We start from the raw sequence: 17955 nt of genomic DNA on the forward strand, positions 1-17955 counted from the left end.
GCTGTTTTGCCCATACATGTATGTGTGTATGTATGTATGTATGTATGCATGCATGTAAGTATACCACATGCATGCCTGGTGCCCACAATGGTCAGAAGAGGAGATTGAATTCCCTGGAGCTGGAGTTACAGAGAGTGGTGAGCCACCATGTGGATGCTGGGAATGGGACCCAGGTCCTTTGAAAGAGCAGCAGTGCTCTTAACTCCCGAGCCATCTCTGACTCCTTTTTTTCCTTCTTTTGAGATATATAGTCTAAAGCACAAGTTGGTCCGGAAGTCACTTTGTAGCCCAGGCTGACCTTGAACTCTCGGCGACCCTTCTGCTTCAGACTCCCAGATGTGAGAAATTCTGATGTGGGCCATCATATGATTTAAAAGAGAAATGCACAAAGTAAATATGAAATGTGTTGGTGGGCAGCAACATAGAGATGTGTGAACGACTAAGCTCAACTAAAATACAAACTGGCAGGGTGATAAAAGACAGATCCCAATGCAAATTGTGCGTAAAAGACTTAAGGTCCATGAACACACAGATGGCGGGGCATGATGTAACAGGGTCAGGAGCTGAGAGAGCTGATTCACCTACACGACATAACAACTATAAACATACAAGCACCAAACACCACAGCTCCCAAGCAGAACAAATGAAGAGGTCAACTCAGGAACTCTGGAAAGGTCATGGAGCGCTGGCCCCTCTGGAAGGGAGGCTAACTAACATTCCTCAGACCATGGGGATGCGGTGGGGTGGTGGGGGACCCAACCAATCAGTTTCAAAAGTCACACTGTTTTGCCAATCGCATAGTGCCAAATGGCTGCTAATTCTGAAAACTGTATAAAAAGCTCCCTGAACGGGCTTCTCGGGGTTGCCACTTCACCATCCCTGCAGGATGACCCCAACACATGGGAACAATAAAATCCTCTTGCTTTTTACATCGATTCCTGGCTCCGCGTGGTTTACTCAGGGGGTCCCCCGTAAGCTAAGGCTTGCAAGATTCTTACACAAACAGAAGGGAAAGGCACAGAGCTTTAGAATAATGTCCAAATCTTCATTGCTTACCTTAGTATTGAAGACAACCAGACTGCAATGCGGGTGACCTCAGCTGAGATGTCTAACAGCTGGATGTGGAGCCTGAAAAGACCACCTCCAGTAGCCAGGCGGGAACCCCCAGTGGAGGGATAAGGACACCAACCTCCCCACCCCCCCACCTACACACACACACACACACACACACAACTTGTCCTATCTAAAAGAAATGCAGGGACAAAGATGAAGCAGAGACTAAAGGAAAGGCCAACCAATAACCGGCCCAACTTGAAACCCATCCCGTGGACAAACACTGGTCCCTGACACCATTAATGACACTCTGTTATGCTTGCAGACAGGAGCTTAGCATAACTGTCCTTTGAGAGGCTCCACCTAGCAGCTGACTGAAACAGATGCACAGACCCACACCCAACACTGGCCAGTGGTCAGGGACTCTATTAAGAGTTGGGGGAAGCAGCTGTCAGCCATCATTGGGAAGAGAGGCCCCTTGGTCTTGCAAACTTTATATGCCCCATACAGGGGAATGCCAGGACCAAGAAGTGGGAGTGGGTGGGTAGGGGAGCAGGGCGGGGGAGGGTATGGGGGACTTTCGGGATAGCATTTGAAATGTAAATGAAGAAAATATCTAATAAAATAATTTTAAAAAACTATAAATCATAAAAAAATAAAGAGTTGGGGGAAGGATTGAGGGCCCTAAAGGGGATAGGAACCCCACAGGAGGACCAATAGAGTCAACTAACCTGGACCTCTAGACACTCTCGGAGACTGAGTCACCAACCAAAGAACCCACAGGGGCTGGCACGTATATAGAAGTGCAGCTCAGTCTCCATGTGGGTCCCCCAACAACTGAAGCAGAGGCTTTCTCTGAAGCTGTGGCCTGATGGTGGTATCCATTCCCCAACGGGGCTGCCTTGTCTGGCTTCAGAGAGAGAGGATGTGCCTACACTGTAGAGACTTGATGTGCCAGGATGGGGGATACCCTAAGGGGTCCCAACCTTCTCAGAGGAGGAGGGGATGGGGAGTGGGTGAATGGGTCTCTGTGAGAAGGCTACTGGGAGGGGGGCAGCATTTGGGATGTAAATAAATCAATTAATTAAAAAAGAAAAGAAAATTTGACTGGTAAATGAGCACTAGATCCAAGCAGCTGCCTGCTACAGGTCACCCTCACCTTGGCGGTAAGAACAGCTTGGTTCTTAAATCACCGAGGTCCTCCTCCAAGGCAGGGTAGGGTCCCTGTAAACCCTCCCTGTACTTTGTGATATAAATACTGCTGATTGGCCAGTGAGCTCCAGATTGCTGCCTGTCTTTTCCCCACCCCAGCACAGGTTACAAACGAGTGCTGCCAGACGGATTCGGGGGATTTGGACACTGGCTGTCATGCTTTTACCTCAAGCACCCTGTTAACCCACTGTCTGTCTCCTCAGCATCCGTGATGTACATTTTGACTGTCAATGTGACTGGCTCAGGAAATGCCTAGGGTATCAAGGAAGCACACCTCGGCGGATGTCTCAGGGCATTTCCAGAGACCAGAGGACTCTGGCTTCAGTGCATTAATCCCTCAATTTGGAGTCATGTGTGATGGCATTATTGAGAGAAGATGGAAACTAGGCCATTCCAGCCTTCTGGATGTGAAGCAGGTTTTACATTCCTTCCCTGGAAGGAATGACCTTTTGTGTTTAATATTCCAGGCTCCCCTAGTGTAGTCTGTGAGCACAAAGACCAGGGCCAGGTTCTAGGAAGCAGGTCACTGCAGGCATGCCCTTAGGGTTAATCTCAACTTGAAAATGTTTCAGAAAAACAAAACAAAATCTACTTATCCCACATAGAGAACCAAGCACGTTGCAAACTAAGGTTATCAGTACAGTCCAACTTGGCGAACCTGTAGGTTTTCCTGGAGTTACCTTATAAGTAACTTAGGATCAGGGTCACTCACAGCAGCCGCAATGACCCTTTAGGGGGCCTGAGGTCCTTGTGCTCACGGATGTGCACGAGGGGATCCTGGAATGTTAAACACAAAGAGTTCTTCCTTCAAGGGAAAGAATGTAAGACCTGCTCCACACCCAGAAGGCTGGAATGGAATTGCTTTCCAGCTTGGTGATCTTTACACAATCTGCGTGGCCAAAGACTCTCCAGCACCAGGCGTTCCTCCAGACCCTTTTTCTAAATGGGTTGTTCTCAGTCAATCCACGAGACCCATCTTTAGAGAAGGTGTCACATGTAGTCAGTTTATAGAACCCATCTTTACAGAAGGTGTCACATATAGTCAATCTATAGAACCCATCTTTAGAGAAGGTGTCACATGTAGTCAACCTATAGAACCCATCTTTAGAGAAGCTGTCACATATAGTCAACCTATGGAATCCATCTTTATGTCACATATAGTCAATCTGTAGAACCCATCTTCATGGAAGGTGTCACATATAGTCAACCTATAGAACCCATCTTTAGAGAAGGTGTCACATGTAGTCAACCTGTAGAACCCATCTTCATGGAAGGTGTCACATATAGTCAGTCTATAGAACCCATCCTTATGGAAGGTGTCACATATAGTAAACCTGTAGAACCCATCTTTACAGAAGGTGTAACATGTACCCTACAGGGTTTCCTTGTAGTTGAGTCTAAGCTGTGTTTAGCTTGCTTTGTTCTTCAAAGAGATTTAGCTATGCTCTGTTGTACACGTGTGGTTGAGTTAATCTCCACAAGCAAAGCTTTCACCAAATTGTTCTGTGTTTAAATACTCCTAAAATAAACAACCCAGAGTCAGATTCCACAACCAAGGCACGCTAAGCTGAACAATCTTGTCTCCTGCTGCTCATCTCTCTGTTGCCTGTGAAGATCTCGGTGCCAACCCCCAGTCACGACCCCTTTGTCATGACCCAAAGACCGTGGCCTCACCAAAGCCCACCCCAGTCTCCACTCCTGGAAACTGGGAATCTAGAGCTCATGATACAACTTGCAGGAAGCTCAACGTGTTGAACTGTGTATTTCCCAGGTGGCTCCGTTGATCATGGTCTTTTCTAGACAGCTGGGCTGATAGGAGGCCATCAATCAGCAGTCCTTACTGATTCTCTGAGCTCAGGGAGGGAGGATCCTAGTGCATCTGCTTTCAGGGGCTTCCTGAAGCCCTAGAGTTGTTTACTTTTTGTTTTTAAGTATTGTGTTCCACAATATCAACCAACCAGTCCCCCAAGAGCTCCCAGGGACTAAGCCATCAACAAAGGAGTACACATGGCTCCAGCTGCATACGTTGCAGAGGATGGCCTTGCCATGCATCAGTGGGAGAGGTCCTTGGCCCTATGAAGGCTCAATAGATGCCCCAGTGTAGGGGAACTGAGGGTGGGGAGGTGGGAGTGGGTGGGTGGACAGGTGGAGGAACACCCTCATAGAAGCAGGGGGAGGGAGGATGGGATAGGGGGTTTCTGGGGTTGGGGGAACTGGGAAAGGGGGTAACATTTGAAATGTAGATAAAGAAAATATAAAAAATATTTTCCAATAAAAAATAGCCACATTAAAAAAAAAAAAAGTATTGTGTTCCATTCCTGTTTGTGTCATGTAGATGGGTGTTTTGCCTGCTACTCTATCTGTGCAGCATGTGTATGCAGTGCCTGTGGAGTCCAGAAGAGGGCATCAGATCCCCTGGAACTGGAGATACTGACAGTTGGGAGCGGCCATGTGGATGCTGAGAATCAAACCAGGGTCCTATGGAAGAGCAACCAGTGCTCTTATCCACTGAGCCATCTCTCTAGTCCCAAGATGATGATGATGGTGGTGATTTCTACTTCTCTTCCTCCTTTTTTTTCAAATAATGTGTATAAGTGTTTTGTCTGCATGTATGTATGTACGCCATATATATGCCTTTTATGCTTGGAGGCCAGAAGAGGGTGCCAGAGCTCCTGGACCTAGAATTACAGATGGTATTTTTTTTTTTTAAAGATTTATCTATTTATGTATATGAGTACACTGTAGCTGTACAGATGGTTGTGAGCTTTTGTGTGGTTGTTGGGAACTGAATTTTAGGACTTCTGCCTAACTCTGTCAACTCTGGCCCCGCTCACTCAGTCCCTGCTTGCTCCGGCCCAAAGACTTTTTTATTATTATTATTATTAAGTACACTGTTGCTGTCTTCAGACACATCAGAAGAGGGTGTCAGATCTCATTATGGGTGGTTGTGAGCCACCATGTGGTTGCTGGGATTTGAACTCAGGACCTTAGGAAGAGAAGTCAGTGCTCTTACCCGCTGAGCCATCCCGCCAGCCCTCCAGACGATATTAAGCTGCCATGTGCTAGGAATGAAAGCTTAATCCTTTGTAAGAACATCCAGTGCTTTTAACATTGGAGCCATCTTTCCAGCCTCTACTTTCTGAATCTCAGAGCATTTCCCTTCAGAACATTAGGATCTTTCCTGCAGGATAGAAATGCTATGCAAAGATCCCGTGCCTCTCTCTGCTTCCTGGGCGTGAGGGTAGCTCCCCTCTGCTACATTCTTCTTCCACCTTGGCATTCCCTACACATGCGTGGGGCCAAAATGACCATAAATAGAAACATCTGAAATTATAAGCCAGAATAGATCTTTCCTCATGTAAGCTGATTCTGTTACAGCGGAGGCAACAGGAACCGACCGACGTACATGTCGGAGTCTGTTTAATTGTAGTACTTCCTGGTCACTCATACTCCAAGAAAGAGGTCTGTCTATCATTAATTATAAGCAGAAACCAGGCAACCAATCCATTTTAAGACAGTGCCCCCAAGCAACCCATTTCACCTGTTCTGTGGCTCCACTGTCCAGCAGCCGCACCTGACCTTCACGCTCATCACCGGTTTCTAATTCCAGTCGGTTTAGCTTCCAGAATGCTTTGAGGACCTTCTGCATCCCCCAGTGAAATCGAGTCAACTGCTCTCGGGAACAACTAACTGCATGTTGAAGGCTGTTGTCATGTAAAGTCATCCCTTGTAGGGGAGAAGAACTAGAAAACGGGAGGACTCCTGGCCATCTGAAGGCTGCCGTGCATGAGTTCGATTCTGATGTGCAGAACCAAGGTTAATTAGATGCTTGGCGGCTGAAGAAGTGGTGGGAGCAGGTGTGGTCAGCGTAAAGGTGGTTAATTGTAAAGCCATGCAAAATTGGGGTGTCCAGTAATAATATGTTGCATATTACTGAGTGAGGGCTTTGGTCTGTGCTCCTCAAAGGTCTTCATAGATGTTAATTAGCCCCACACTTGGTACAGCTCTGACCTCTATATTACTAGTCGGTTGGCCGGGGCTATTCTGCTTTATCCAGATACGCATAACCGGGCAAGAAGATTCTCCAGGGCTAGCAACCTCCAGCCTTACACGCTCAGAGTTTATGGGATGGACTGGCAGATCTAGATGCTTACAGCTCTATTCCCTGAGAGCCGAGGGCCTATTGCCCCAGGCTTTAGAAGCCAACGACTTACAGCTGGAGATACTGAGGTGGGAGGCTTAGACTCTTCTGGGCCAACAGCAGCCACACCACTTGGCAGCTACTGTAATTCCAGTCGGTGCTGTGGCTCTGTATGGGTACGGGGTGCTGGGAACTTACGTGACTGTAGCTCCAGCTTTCAGTCCTAGCAAGAGATCATGACCCGCCCAGGCTCACCAGTGACTGGTACCCGTGTCCTCTTCTGTACCTCTATGAAGCCTTCTTCAGTCCTGATGCTTTATCTTCTCTAAACAGCTTCCTATTTCTGCTGTCTGACGTCCCACCGCCTCTGTGTGCTGCTGTGAGTGCCCTGTTCACTCTTTCAGAGTCCCCCGTGCCGCTGCTGCCACCACTCCGCTGACGCTCTGTCCTTTATTTCTTCATGTTACCACTCTAACTTGTAAAAAAAAATAATAAAAGTGTAACATCACTTGAGAGACGTTTCTACTGGACAAAAGATTCTCCCAACTCGCTGAAAAGGTGAGTCAAATAGCTTGTTTATATAGTCAGAAATGGGGTGTGGCAAGGATGTTTGCATCAATCACAGTCTTTTTTAGAGATGCTTTCCCCCTCCACCCCCACCCCTCATCTCCTCCCCAACCCTGTGTTCTGGGTGAAAATGGCTACTAGAGCTTACCAGAGCTTGTGATGGCAAAAAATCCGGTGCAAGCTATTGACACACTCATGCCTTAGGTATTTCTGGTGCAAGCTGTTGACACACTCATGCCTTAGGTATTTCTGGTGCAAGCTGTTGACACACTCATGCCTTGGGTATCGCCTCTTCTGCTTTAGCAATAAGCAGCTGTGGTTGCAGGGCTGCTTCCTCAAAGCTGCTGAGCAGTGTTCCAACAGGACGGCTGCTGGAGGACAGTTCAGTCAGATGCTAAAGAAGGGCTGAGTCATGGGACTGAGGAGGCAGCCAGGTAACGGAGAAAGATCTGTCAGTTTGGGAGTCAAATTGACCTTTCCTCCAGAATAAAATCCGATCACTCACATTAACAGTTTTCTAATAGTACTTAACAGCGCCCTGCTCTTCAGTCCCACATTCTTGTCATTTTATCCGAACCATTTGGACTGATTTGTGAGCCTCCACCTAGTCTCTTCTCTCGGGCTCTCCAGCTTTAGTCTTTAAAGAAGTGGCCTCTAAGATGGAGTGAGTCTTCAGGGTCTACCAGACCCCTCTTGGGATGAAGCAGATGGTTTCTGAAGTGAAAGGCACAAATGCATACACACCTGATTAACAGGCTGCTTCCTGCCCTGAATCACTGACAGCCCAGGTTCAGGGCATGTGGCTGTGGAGGTCAGTAGTTGAGCAGAGGTGGGGATCTTGTCTCTGTATTTATTGTTCAGTATGCATTCTAACTAACAGTCTTTACTTTGTTCTGTGTAAATGTACACGATTCTTCTCCCTGTGGTGCACATGCAGAGACTTTAAAGCACTCTCAGAACTGACCTCTTTTTTCTCATGTGTACACACACGCCTGCTTTTTTCAGTGCGCAGGCATTAACATAGGTATCCATATGTTTGCACGCAGGGCTCTCTTCTGTATATATGTTCAGGCGTACACACACGTGTATACAGTCAGACTCTGCCTATACACAGGTGTGCACACACATGATCCTTTCCCTACGTGTACATGCAGGTTTGGCACACACCACAGACTTTTCACCGTTGGCGCGCGTGCCACACGCGCACACACAGAGCCAGACACGTGGCCCTCTACTCCCTGCGCATGCACACAGATATGCATACAGTTGGTCCTTGGTGTACACACGCACACACAGAGGCGCGCACACACGTGGCCTGTCTCCGAGCGCACATGGAGGCGCGCGCGCAGCGCTGTTCTGCGTCGGCGGTCTCCAGCCGGGTCCCGCCACACGCGCACGCGCGCGCAGGCCCCTCCCTTCTCCCAGGGCGGGTAGCACCGGCGAGAGGCGCGGGAGATGAGCGGCGGGAGGAGGAGGAGGAGGAGGAGGGCGCCGAAGGCGCGAAAAGGCGCGCAGGCGCGCTGCGCGGAGCGGGCCCGCCGCCGCCCACGTCACCGCGCCGCGCGCACGTCACGCCGGCCCGACGCTCGGCCCAGGGTGAGCCCGCGTCCCGGCGCCGCTGGCTCAGGGCAGGGACCGCCAGGGCCGGACCTCCGGGCCGGCGCCCCCGCGCCCCCGACGTCCGCCCCGCGCGCCCCGCCGGCCAGCCAGGTGTGGCGGGGGCACCGGCCGGTCGCGGCGGGAGGGCGCGGGCTGGGCGCGCGGCCCCGTTCCCGCCCCAGCCCGGTTCCCGCGTCCGGTCGCATCCCGCCCGCCGCCCAGCCTCAGTCTGGAGTCGGCCTCGACGCGGCGTGGCGTGGGCGGCGGGCAGGGGTCCTGGCCACCCTCCGGCTCTGTCCGCGCCAGGGCACGGAGCTGGTGGCCGGGGCCTAGTGACAGGTGGGGCGAGCGGGCGGGCGGGCGGGAGCCCACCTGTCAGAGTGGTCGGCGGCCCCTCGGGGTCCTGGGCAGCGCGGGTGGGGGGTGCCCGCTGCGGTCCGGGCGGAGCCACGCAGTGTCGTGTGCCCAAGTCGGGGGCCTTGTGCCTCGGCGGGGCCTGTGGTCAGGCGGGGCCCGCGTGCCCAGGTGGGGTGAGCCTGACGGCTGAGCCTCGCTCCGCCAAGGGTCCGGGGTCTGGCCTGGCTGCCGGTGGGAGCTGCTGGTGCCCGCAGGGAGCATTTCCATTTGGAGAGGTGACTTAAAATCCCCGTGTGGGACCTGCTTGGCTAGCTCTCCTGTCGGGATTGTGCAAGAAAGGCCCCTGCTGCCTGGAGGCCTGCCTCGTGCTGGTGGGGAGATGTTTCCTTTGAAATGCGATGTGCGTTCAACTTCTTTTTTTCACTCTCATTCATTACTCATCCCCTTTCTTTTTTCTTTTCTTTTTTAACCAGATAAGTCCCGTTTCTTCTGTGGAGGGTACGCAGTTAAAGCCTTGATTTCCTGGATCTGGTAACATGGCAAAAGATGTAAGTATGGTCGCTGCATGCTGCGGACATGTTGGCACAGCTCGTTGCAGTTTTCTCCCTTTATTTGAGAGTGGCCATACGTGTGTGGCAGTGGGTTGGCCAAGACATTTTACAGGCAGGATCTGGGATGGAGATGAGGGATAATGGCGAGTCTGTAGGTGGGTGTCTCCCCTCTGCACAAATGGTCTTTGTCATCCGAAGCTTAACACGTTTTTTTTTGTTTTTTGTTTTTCGTGGTTTGATGATGTCTGATTTTTTTCTTTATCTAAACTGCTTAAATAAAATAAATTAATACATCTCTCAGTTATAATGAGTGTGTGAGGGGGTGTTGTTTGTTTGTGGGTTTCCACACAGAGGAGCTGTCAACATGGAACTTACACTGTACTTGTTTTATGTAGTACATAAGACCATGATCCAGCTTTGATGGATTGAATCCCAACTACTTGTTTGGGCACATTTTTCTCAGAAAGATGACATTTGTTGATTAATGAAACACCGTAGAAATGCTGGTTGGTTTAGCTTCATATTTATCACAAAGCTACCGAGTGTTTTGAAGTGTTTTTTTTTTTTTTTTGGAAACAGGTATGAACAGTTAGGCTGCAAAATATAGTCTGTATTGTTGGTCACATACATACATTTTTGTAGTATTGCTTTAACTCCCTCCAACACTGATTGTGTCCGTTCCAGTGTTTCTCAGTATCCACTGTTCTGTGACTATTCATGCCTTTTCTGTGCAGCCCAGACATGCAGAGTTGTAGCTCATCAACCAGGTGTAGCGAAAACTGTGGTGCAGGTGCGGAGTCCTGTCCTGACTGGCCCGCATGGAACAGACGGTGACCCTCTTCTGGTGATCGAGCACTGGCCCTGCTCCTGGGGGGTCCTGTCTGCCCCTGAGAGACCTTGTGTAGGTCACCTGAAGTCACAACTACATATGGCGCTGGCTTGATCTCGTTATGTCTGTTGTCTGTGTACATCCATGTCTTGACTCTGCCCCCACGAGTGCCCCAGTGAGAGACATGCCGCCCAGCGCATGCCCACAAAGTAGCTAGATTTGGTAAATAGTGTGTAAACGGGGTACTGGCTCCCATGCCTTTGTGAGTCCACATGGCATGGGGTAGTTTCAGGGAACATTGCATTTTTGACTGAGTCAGCATGCTCTCCAGCCTAGTCAATCTTAGTTTTGCATTATCCACTCCTGGGTGCTGTGTCCCCCGGGGAGGCAAGTGGTCAGGATCTCCTGTCCGGCTGCTGGTTTGGGGTTAGCCGTTGTGGTGTGGCTAGGCCAGTACTGTGACTGGGTATCAGAGTGCTGCAGTTTAGTCCCCCGACAGTGCACACAGACATAGGCAGAGGTGAAGTGGCTCTCCCTGTTTTCTGCCTGGAAGTGGAGATTGCAGACAGTCAAAGGTTGGGCCTTCTCTTGGCCAACTGTGTTTTTAAGTAGGATGTGATGTTTGGGTTTGGAAAGGGACTTTGTAACCTGTGCTAAAGGGAAAGAGAGAGGCACCATTGAAGTGTTCTAAGCACTTGATGCTTAAGGTGAGATCTGGTTGTAAAGTGTACTGTAGACATGTGGCTCCGAAGGCCATGACACCGGTGAGAACAGACAGAAGTCACACTCGAGGTCACAGAAGAGGAGCAGGAAGGGCAGACAGAAGACAAACAGCTGAGGGTTTTTCTGCCCCTGCTGGTGCCCAGGCAGACTAGCTGGTAAATTGGGCTCACTGAACCAGGGCTGTGGAGACGGGCAGGCAGTTGTCAGTGGACAGGATGGGGATGGCAGAGCTGGCACGGAGCAGTGGATGGCGGTGTGGGGGGGCGGTGAGCGCCTGCAGGTTCTCTGGGGCGCACCTGCAGTGCTTTCCTGGGGTACTGTAGACTGGGAAAAGCATAGCATACTGTAGAGTGTAGGAAAAGCATGTGGGCAGGGTGAGCCATGATCACCCTGCCTTGAAAGCTAGAGAGGCCTGGTTTGGGCGGGTATGTCTTCTCCCAAGGTCAGTGCTGACTCTCGCTGCTGCCTGGGGAGCCGTGCTGTCTTACTGAAGATAGCATTGAACCTGTCAATCATGAGAAAAGTTCATCCCCATAGGTGTGCTCGGAGGAGTGTTTCCTAGGCAATCATAAATCCCCTCATGTATCGACAATGAGGATTAACTCTCAAGTCCATCCCCCGTCCACCTGACAACAAACCCATCATTTTGAATCTTAACATTTCATCCCTGGTCCACGGGGCTCGTCTCCTAAGGCAAAACACTTCTAGTCCATTGGTGCAAGCCTCCAGATGTTAAAATTTCTAACATTTTTCAAAAACCGTAAATCTGGGGCTGTAGGGCAGACCAGGTGCCGGACCTCAGTACTTGAGTTTGATCCCTGTGACTTATATGGTGGAAAGAGAACTGACTCCCCTATGTTTTCCTCTGACCTCCATGTGTTCTCTGCATGCACACACAGACACACACACTCACACACACACAAGTCAGTGTAATAAAAAAAAAAATTAATGGTCTGGAGAGAAGACTCAGTGGTTAAGGTGCAGATTGTTCTCAGAAGATACCATTCCCAGAATCTTCACCAAGCGGCTCATAACTGCCCTGAGTTCCAGCTCCTGGGGTGCTGACGCCTCAGGGCTCTGTGGGTACCTGCACTCCTCTAGATACGTATGCACATGTGTGCATGCACACACAGAAATAATAAAAATAAATTAAAAAAAATTCATGGGCACAGATAGGACAACTTTGTGGAGTTGTCTCCTTGTGTCTGTGTGGATTCTGGGGGCTGAAGTCAGGTTGCTAGATCTGCTTTCACCTCCCCAGCCTCCTTACCATCTGGACTTGGTATTTGTATCGGTTGGACCTTTCTGTGAGTGACTCTTGCCCTAAGCATGCTGGTCTTTTTCTTTCTTTTCAGGTTTTTCCAGACATGGTTTCTCTGTGTAGCCCTTGCTGTCCTGGAATTCACTCTGTAGACCAGGGTGACCTTGAACTCAGATCTGCCTGCCTCTGCTTCCCAAGTTCTGGGAGTCCTGAAGGTCTGTGGCGCCCAGATTTCCCCTCAGTGGTAGATGCTTTGTCTGTATCTTCCTTGTGTGCAGCTTTGAGCTCATGCTTGCTCCTCTGTATGCTTCATTTTATCATCTCAGAGCAGTCAGGAGTAAACACGTCACAGCCTGGATGCTGCTCTGCCTTGAAATCACCAGACAACTTAGCCCGTTCCTTTTAAATTTAGCCTCACTTACATTTTTAAGGGCATGGGCAGAATACAGCCAGATTATTTGCCAGAAGGTAACACAAGTGTCCTCTAGCCCAGTTCCCAATAGAACCCTTGTCCCCTCTGAAACTTCAGGAGCCGAGCCTTCAGTCCACGTTTCCATTGACATTCTCGTCTTTTCCGATGCTTGTCAGAATGACTTAGAAGTTTTGCTTGGAACCTTCCAGGATTCCTTTACACCACAGGCCTGCAGATCATGGATCACATTTCCCGCAGCAGTACCCGTGCCTCAGTTTCCCTCATCAGTCATGTTTCTCATCACCATGACAAGAGAACGAGTGACCAGCAAAGTTTTATTTTGGCCATCACGACGGTGAAGGTCTGCTGGAGGCAACTGTGGTGCCCACGGTCAGAAAGCAGAGATGAGTGTGGTGTCAGCTGGCTGACTTCTCTGTCCCTTTGTATTTAATGTGAGGCTCCAGGCCATGGGATGGATGGTACGGCTACATTCAGGGTGGGTCCTCCCAGAAAACACTACAGAGTCTAGAGGAATGCTCATGTGGTGTGTTCCAAATACAGTCAGCCTCACAGGGAGGGTGAACCGGCACAGTTCAGACAGCTCGAGTACTGTGGTCTTTGTCTTTTTAGAGGTTAGTTGTTTACTTGACATGTTTTAGCATTGTAGAGAGTTGCTACTGAGTGAATTAGTACAGGAAATAAACTTTACTATAGTGCAGAGCAGTGGTACCTACCACAGTCTTTACACGTGGACTGAACGCTGCTGTGTGGGCAGCACGTGCACCTGCTTCAGTGTCCTGTGTGCACTGCAGTCTGCTAGGTTTCCAGTGTTCCAGGTGCACCTGCTTCAGTGTCCTGTGTGCACTGCAGTCTGCTAGGTTCCCAGTGTTCCAGGTGCACCTGCTTCAGTGTCCTGTGTGCACTGCAGTCTGCTAGGTTTCCAGTGTTCCAGGCTCTTCACAGCCAGCGAGGTCAGAGTTGGACTGCATAAGTTTCAGCAGCTCATGCTCAGAGTAGTTTGTTCAGGAGGGCCTGTTGATGTTAGCATCCTGGGAAGGGACCGGACTCTAGGGTGCACAGGTGCCTAGCCCACTTGCTGTGAACATTGCTGGGAGTTGGGCTTCCGGGATCAGTCTTCTCAGATGGTTAAAAAGCCATTCTGATCCTAAGGATAAATCCTAGGAGCAGTGATATGAAGTATGTGCACCTGTGTGTGTGTGCATGCATGTGCACAGGAAGTGTGTGCACCTGTGTGTGTGTTTGTGTATATGCATGTGCACAGGCAGTGTCTTTGAGATGTCAGATTTGTTGTAGATAGATGGTGCCAGGTCACCATGTGTGTGCCATCAGGCAGCTGGACAGCACCCATTTTAACTCTCCCTCCCCAGGAGCAATGCTTTAAAAGTCACGAAACTTGCTTACCCCAATATGTAAAGTAATAAATTGCATCTTCTACATGGGGAGTTCCAGGTCAGTTAGAGCTACACAGAGGAACTGTAGGCTCAAAGAGTTTAGAAATGAAAGTTTCCTCACCTTCTTTTCTTGATCTCCCAGCTTTGCATCTGTTTATAAATGTAAGAGAACATACCTTTAAAACATTTTTTAAAATGTTACCTGTGCGTGCCTCCCTGCGCACATGCACAAATACCATGTCATATATGCAGAGATGAGAGGACAGCTTTTGGAAAGTAGTTCTTTGTCCAACCATGTGGGTTCTAGAAGTTGAACTCAGGCCCTGGGCTTGGTGGCCAGTGCCTTTCCCCACGAGGCAGCTCTCAGGCCTCACCTTGAATTTTAACAGCAGAAATAGGTGATTTGCAGGAAGGCTTTTGTTTTCTCACAGTACTGGAGGTTGAGCTGGGTGCTCTGCCTCTGCTAGGTTCTGTCGCTGAGCTACATTGCCGCCCTCTTTGTACTTTGGCTTGAGACATAGTCTAAGTAAGTTCTCCCTCCTGTCCTTGAGTTCACCCTACTCTATCTGGCCTCGAGCAGCCCGTATGTCTCCCCTCTGAGTCCTGGGGTCACAGGCGTTTGTCACTCATGACTCCTGGCTGTACTTCTTAATTGTGACCATCATGATTTTCTGAGGCTGGAGCTGGAGAGGTGGCTTTGTGGTTAAAAGCACGTGCTGCTCTTGCAGAGGACCCAGGTTTGAGTCTCAGCACCCACATGGTGGCTCACAACCATCTGACTCCAGTTCCAGGGATCTGGCACCCTCTCTGACCTCCAAGGTCACCAGGCATGTATGTGGCACACAGCTGGCAGAACACTCATATAAACATACAGAAAAATAATTTCTCTAAGGTTCTCTGAGGCCCAGGTTTATGCTAGTGGCTGCATAGAATGAGGGTGGTGACGTATTAAACCATTTCAGCTGCTGAGGCCTTGGAGGTCTTGTTTTTGTGTGTGTGGTGGTGATGGGTGTTGAATTTGTTTTCTGTTGGTGTTGGGTGCTAAAACCAGTGTCTTGTGTACACTGAGTGGGTGCTCTGACTCTGAGTGTGAGCAACTGTCTGAGCCCCTGGGATTTAAATTAAGATGTCTTAGGCTGCCTCTGTTGCTTTCATCCAACTGGACTATGTGTGGAAGAAGACAGAAGGGGAGAAGCTGGGGGTTAGTCCTTAGCCTCTGCATGTGTCTTGGTGGCTGAGTTTGGGGTCAGCTTTGAAGTCACATTGGTTTCTGGCCTGGTATGCTTTTGGGTCAGTTCATTTATTGAAAATGACTCTTGCTTTGAAACATCTTCCAGCAGCCCTTGTGTGGCCTAGAAGACAGACAGACATCTGCTTTAACATGGTAACCTGAGTATTGCTGCTTACAGCTTGACCGACTCCCTCCGTCTGTGTGCTTGGTGTGATCCTGCGTGCACGCTGTGGTGCACACTCACAGCCTGCGTAGGGAGGCGGGGGGCGGGAGCAGGACTCACTGGAGCTCTGCATGGCTAGGAAGCAGAGGTCAGCGCTGTTAAGTTTGTGTGGAGGCTGCTTTCGGGGTGCAGTGTGTGCCTGGTTTAGGGGAGAGGCAGGGACCAAGGCAGCTGTGGAAGTTGGATAAGAAAGTGCCGTTGTGTGCCGTGGGGCAGCCACTTCCTACCCAGTGAGACTCCACCTGCCCTAGCTGTTCCTGTGGTAATTGCTTTCTGCGTCCGAGCCATCCACCACTGTGCTTCACTCTCCCTTCCCAAAAGCTGCCCTGTGACACCAGGAAGTGGGACTTGGAAAACCTGGACAGTTAGCTTCCTGGCAACTCTCCCAAGTAGCTGTGCATTTGGGTCTGTTGTGTAATGAGAGGCATCATTTGAGTGTCTTCTGGCAGGAGGTAGGCGCCTGTAGGAAATTCGTTGGATTTGAGGCTGCAGCCTATCTGCGTTTCTAGGAAGGCCAAATCTATAGTCATCACCCTGCATGCACATAATCTTGTGGACAAGGGCTGAGGCTGAGAGAGAGCCCTGAACCTGCTTACATGCAGCAACAGAAGTGAAGGTCATTCAGGGCTTGGTGGGCCTGTGGGAGGAAGGACGTGTCAGCACTGTTGTTGTCTGGGCGAGTACTCGCAGGGCTGACGGGGGTACGTCCTGTCTGTCAGAGAAGTTGACCCGGTCTGCTGGTCTGGCATAGGGTTTATGCCTGGAAGGAGAAGATGGCAGAGACATGCTTGTGTGGGTGATGCATGGCTGCTTCAGTAACCCCCAACTCTGTTTTGGTACTGGGAGTTGAGTCTAGGGCCTCAGCATGCTGGTCAAGAGCTCTGACCACTGAACTATAGCCCCAGCCCTCTGACTGTTTTCAGGGGCTCTTCCTTGTAAATTGCTCATAACTCCTCCTGTCGCTTCTCCTGGCATCTTTTGATCTGCCCTTGTCCAGAATTGATGCAGGACTCTGCTTTGGTGGTTCTTGCTATGCTAGACCACTCCTCTCCCTTCTCCAGACGATAGGAAGTTTGCATTTTATTAATATTTGAGTTTATATCCCAGCCATCAGCTAGTGTCTACTTGAAGGTTTTGGATTCTCCCTAAGGACATGGATTCTTGCTGCCCATTTGGGATGGGAGCTGCCCTGGTCATTTCTCCAGAGCTCTCTCAGCTTGGACCATGGCTTTCAGACCTGTCCTACGCACTGGACAAGCTCACTCGCGCTCTCTAAACCTGTCCCCCATCCTCTGAACATGTCTGCCTGGTCTCTAGGAAGTGGGTCTCTGCTTCTGTGGACCCTGCGCTAAGCTAAGGATGGCTTGGCTTTATCCAGTCATTCGGGATTCAAGTGGTACTGAGGAAGTCAGTCAGGGAGGCCAGTAGTGGACATCTGGGCTCATCCCCAAGGTGCTAAGGGATACTGTGATCTTTTGTTGTTGTTATTGTTGTTTGTTTTGTTTTGTTTTTCTTAAAGATTATAAAACCTTTTTATAAAGATAATGAAATTTTATGTGTATGAATGTTTTGCCTGCACCTATATAAATGCACCATTTTCATGCCTGGTACCTGTTTGGACCAGATGAGGGCATTGGATGCTCTTCAGCTAGAGTTATAAATGGTTGTGATCTACTGTGTGGGTGCTAGGAACCAAATGTAGGTCCCCCACAAGAGCAGTAAATGTTTCTAATCTGAGCCATCTCTCCAGCCCTTCCACAGGCATGTATGCAACAACCCTTGGAAGTGTGTTGAGATGTGCCCATGTGCTGCACGGTCTTACCCCACTGCACTCAGGCTGTTTCTTGCTGTTCTAGTCAGCATTTTGCTCTAGGTCTTTTCATGGCAGCAGATAGAAACAGGCGGCTGATACATTGCATTTAATTTTACTTGTTTTGTTTTTGAGATAGGGTCTTGTTATGTAGGCCTTGAGCTCAGGATTCACCTTCAGCCTCCTTGATGCCAAGATTACCAGTGCGTACTGTCATCACTGGCTCTAATGATTTTGTGTGTGTGTGTGTGTGTGTGTGTGTGTGTGTGTGTGTGTGTGTAGAGGCCAGATTTCTGCTTCTATCACTCTTACCTATTTTTCTAGACATAAAGTCATTATGCAGCCCTGGAACTTGCTATGTAAACTATGCTAGCCCAGAATTCAGAGATCTACCTGTCTCTGCCTCTTGAGTGCTGGGGTTAAAGGCATGTACGACTGTATCTGACTAACCACCTTATGAGATAGTCTTTTACTTTATCTGGAGTTTACTGACTAGCTACGGACTTGGCTGGCTATTCAAGGGTCTTCCTGTCTCTGCTTCTCAGTGCTAAGAATACAGGCATGTATTTCCATG

At 49.6% G+C, this 17955-nt stretch overlaps 1 protein-coding gene across 4 annotated transcripts in view; it reads left to right on the forward strand.

The window, feature by feature from the left end:
* The first annotated feature begins 8518 nt into the window (after nt 1-8518).
* The window catches only part of Tfdp1 (transcription factor Dp-1), a 33343-nt gene continuing 23906 nt past the window's right edge, over nt 8519-17955 (forward strand). The window contains exons 1-2 of one of the 4 annotated variants that reach the window (XM_029532058.1): nt 8519-8569; nt 9403-9477. In XM_029532058.1, the coding sequence (XP_029387918.1) occupies nt 9466-9477 (12 nt within the window). In that variant the 5' untranslated portion in view covers nt 8519-8569; nt 9403-9465. Of the gene's footprint in view, nt 8684-8759; nt 8912-9048; nt 9478-17955 lie in introns of those variants that run through there. The other 3 variants (XM_029532060.1, XM_029532061.1, XM_021219680.2) reach the window with 3 other exon arrangements.

The sequence above is a fragment of the Mus pahari genome, chromosome 19 (genome assembly GCF_900095145.1).
Source record: "Mus pahari chromosome 19, PAHARI_EIJ_v1.1, whole genome shotgun sequence".
Lineage (NCBI taxonomy): Eukaryota > Metazoa > Chordata > Mammalia > Rodentia > Muridae > Mus > Mus pahari.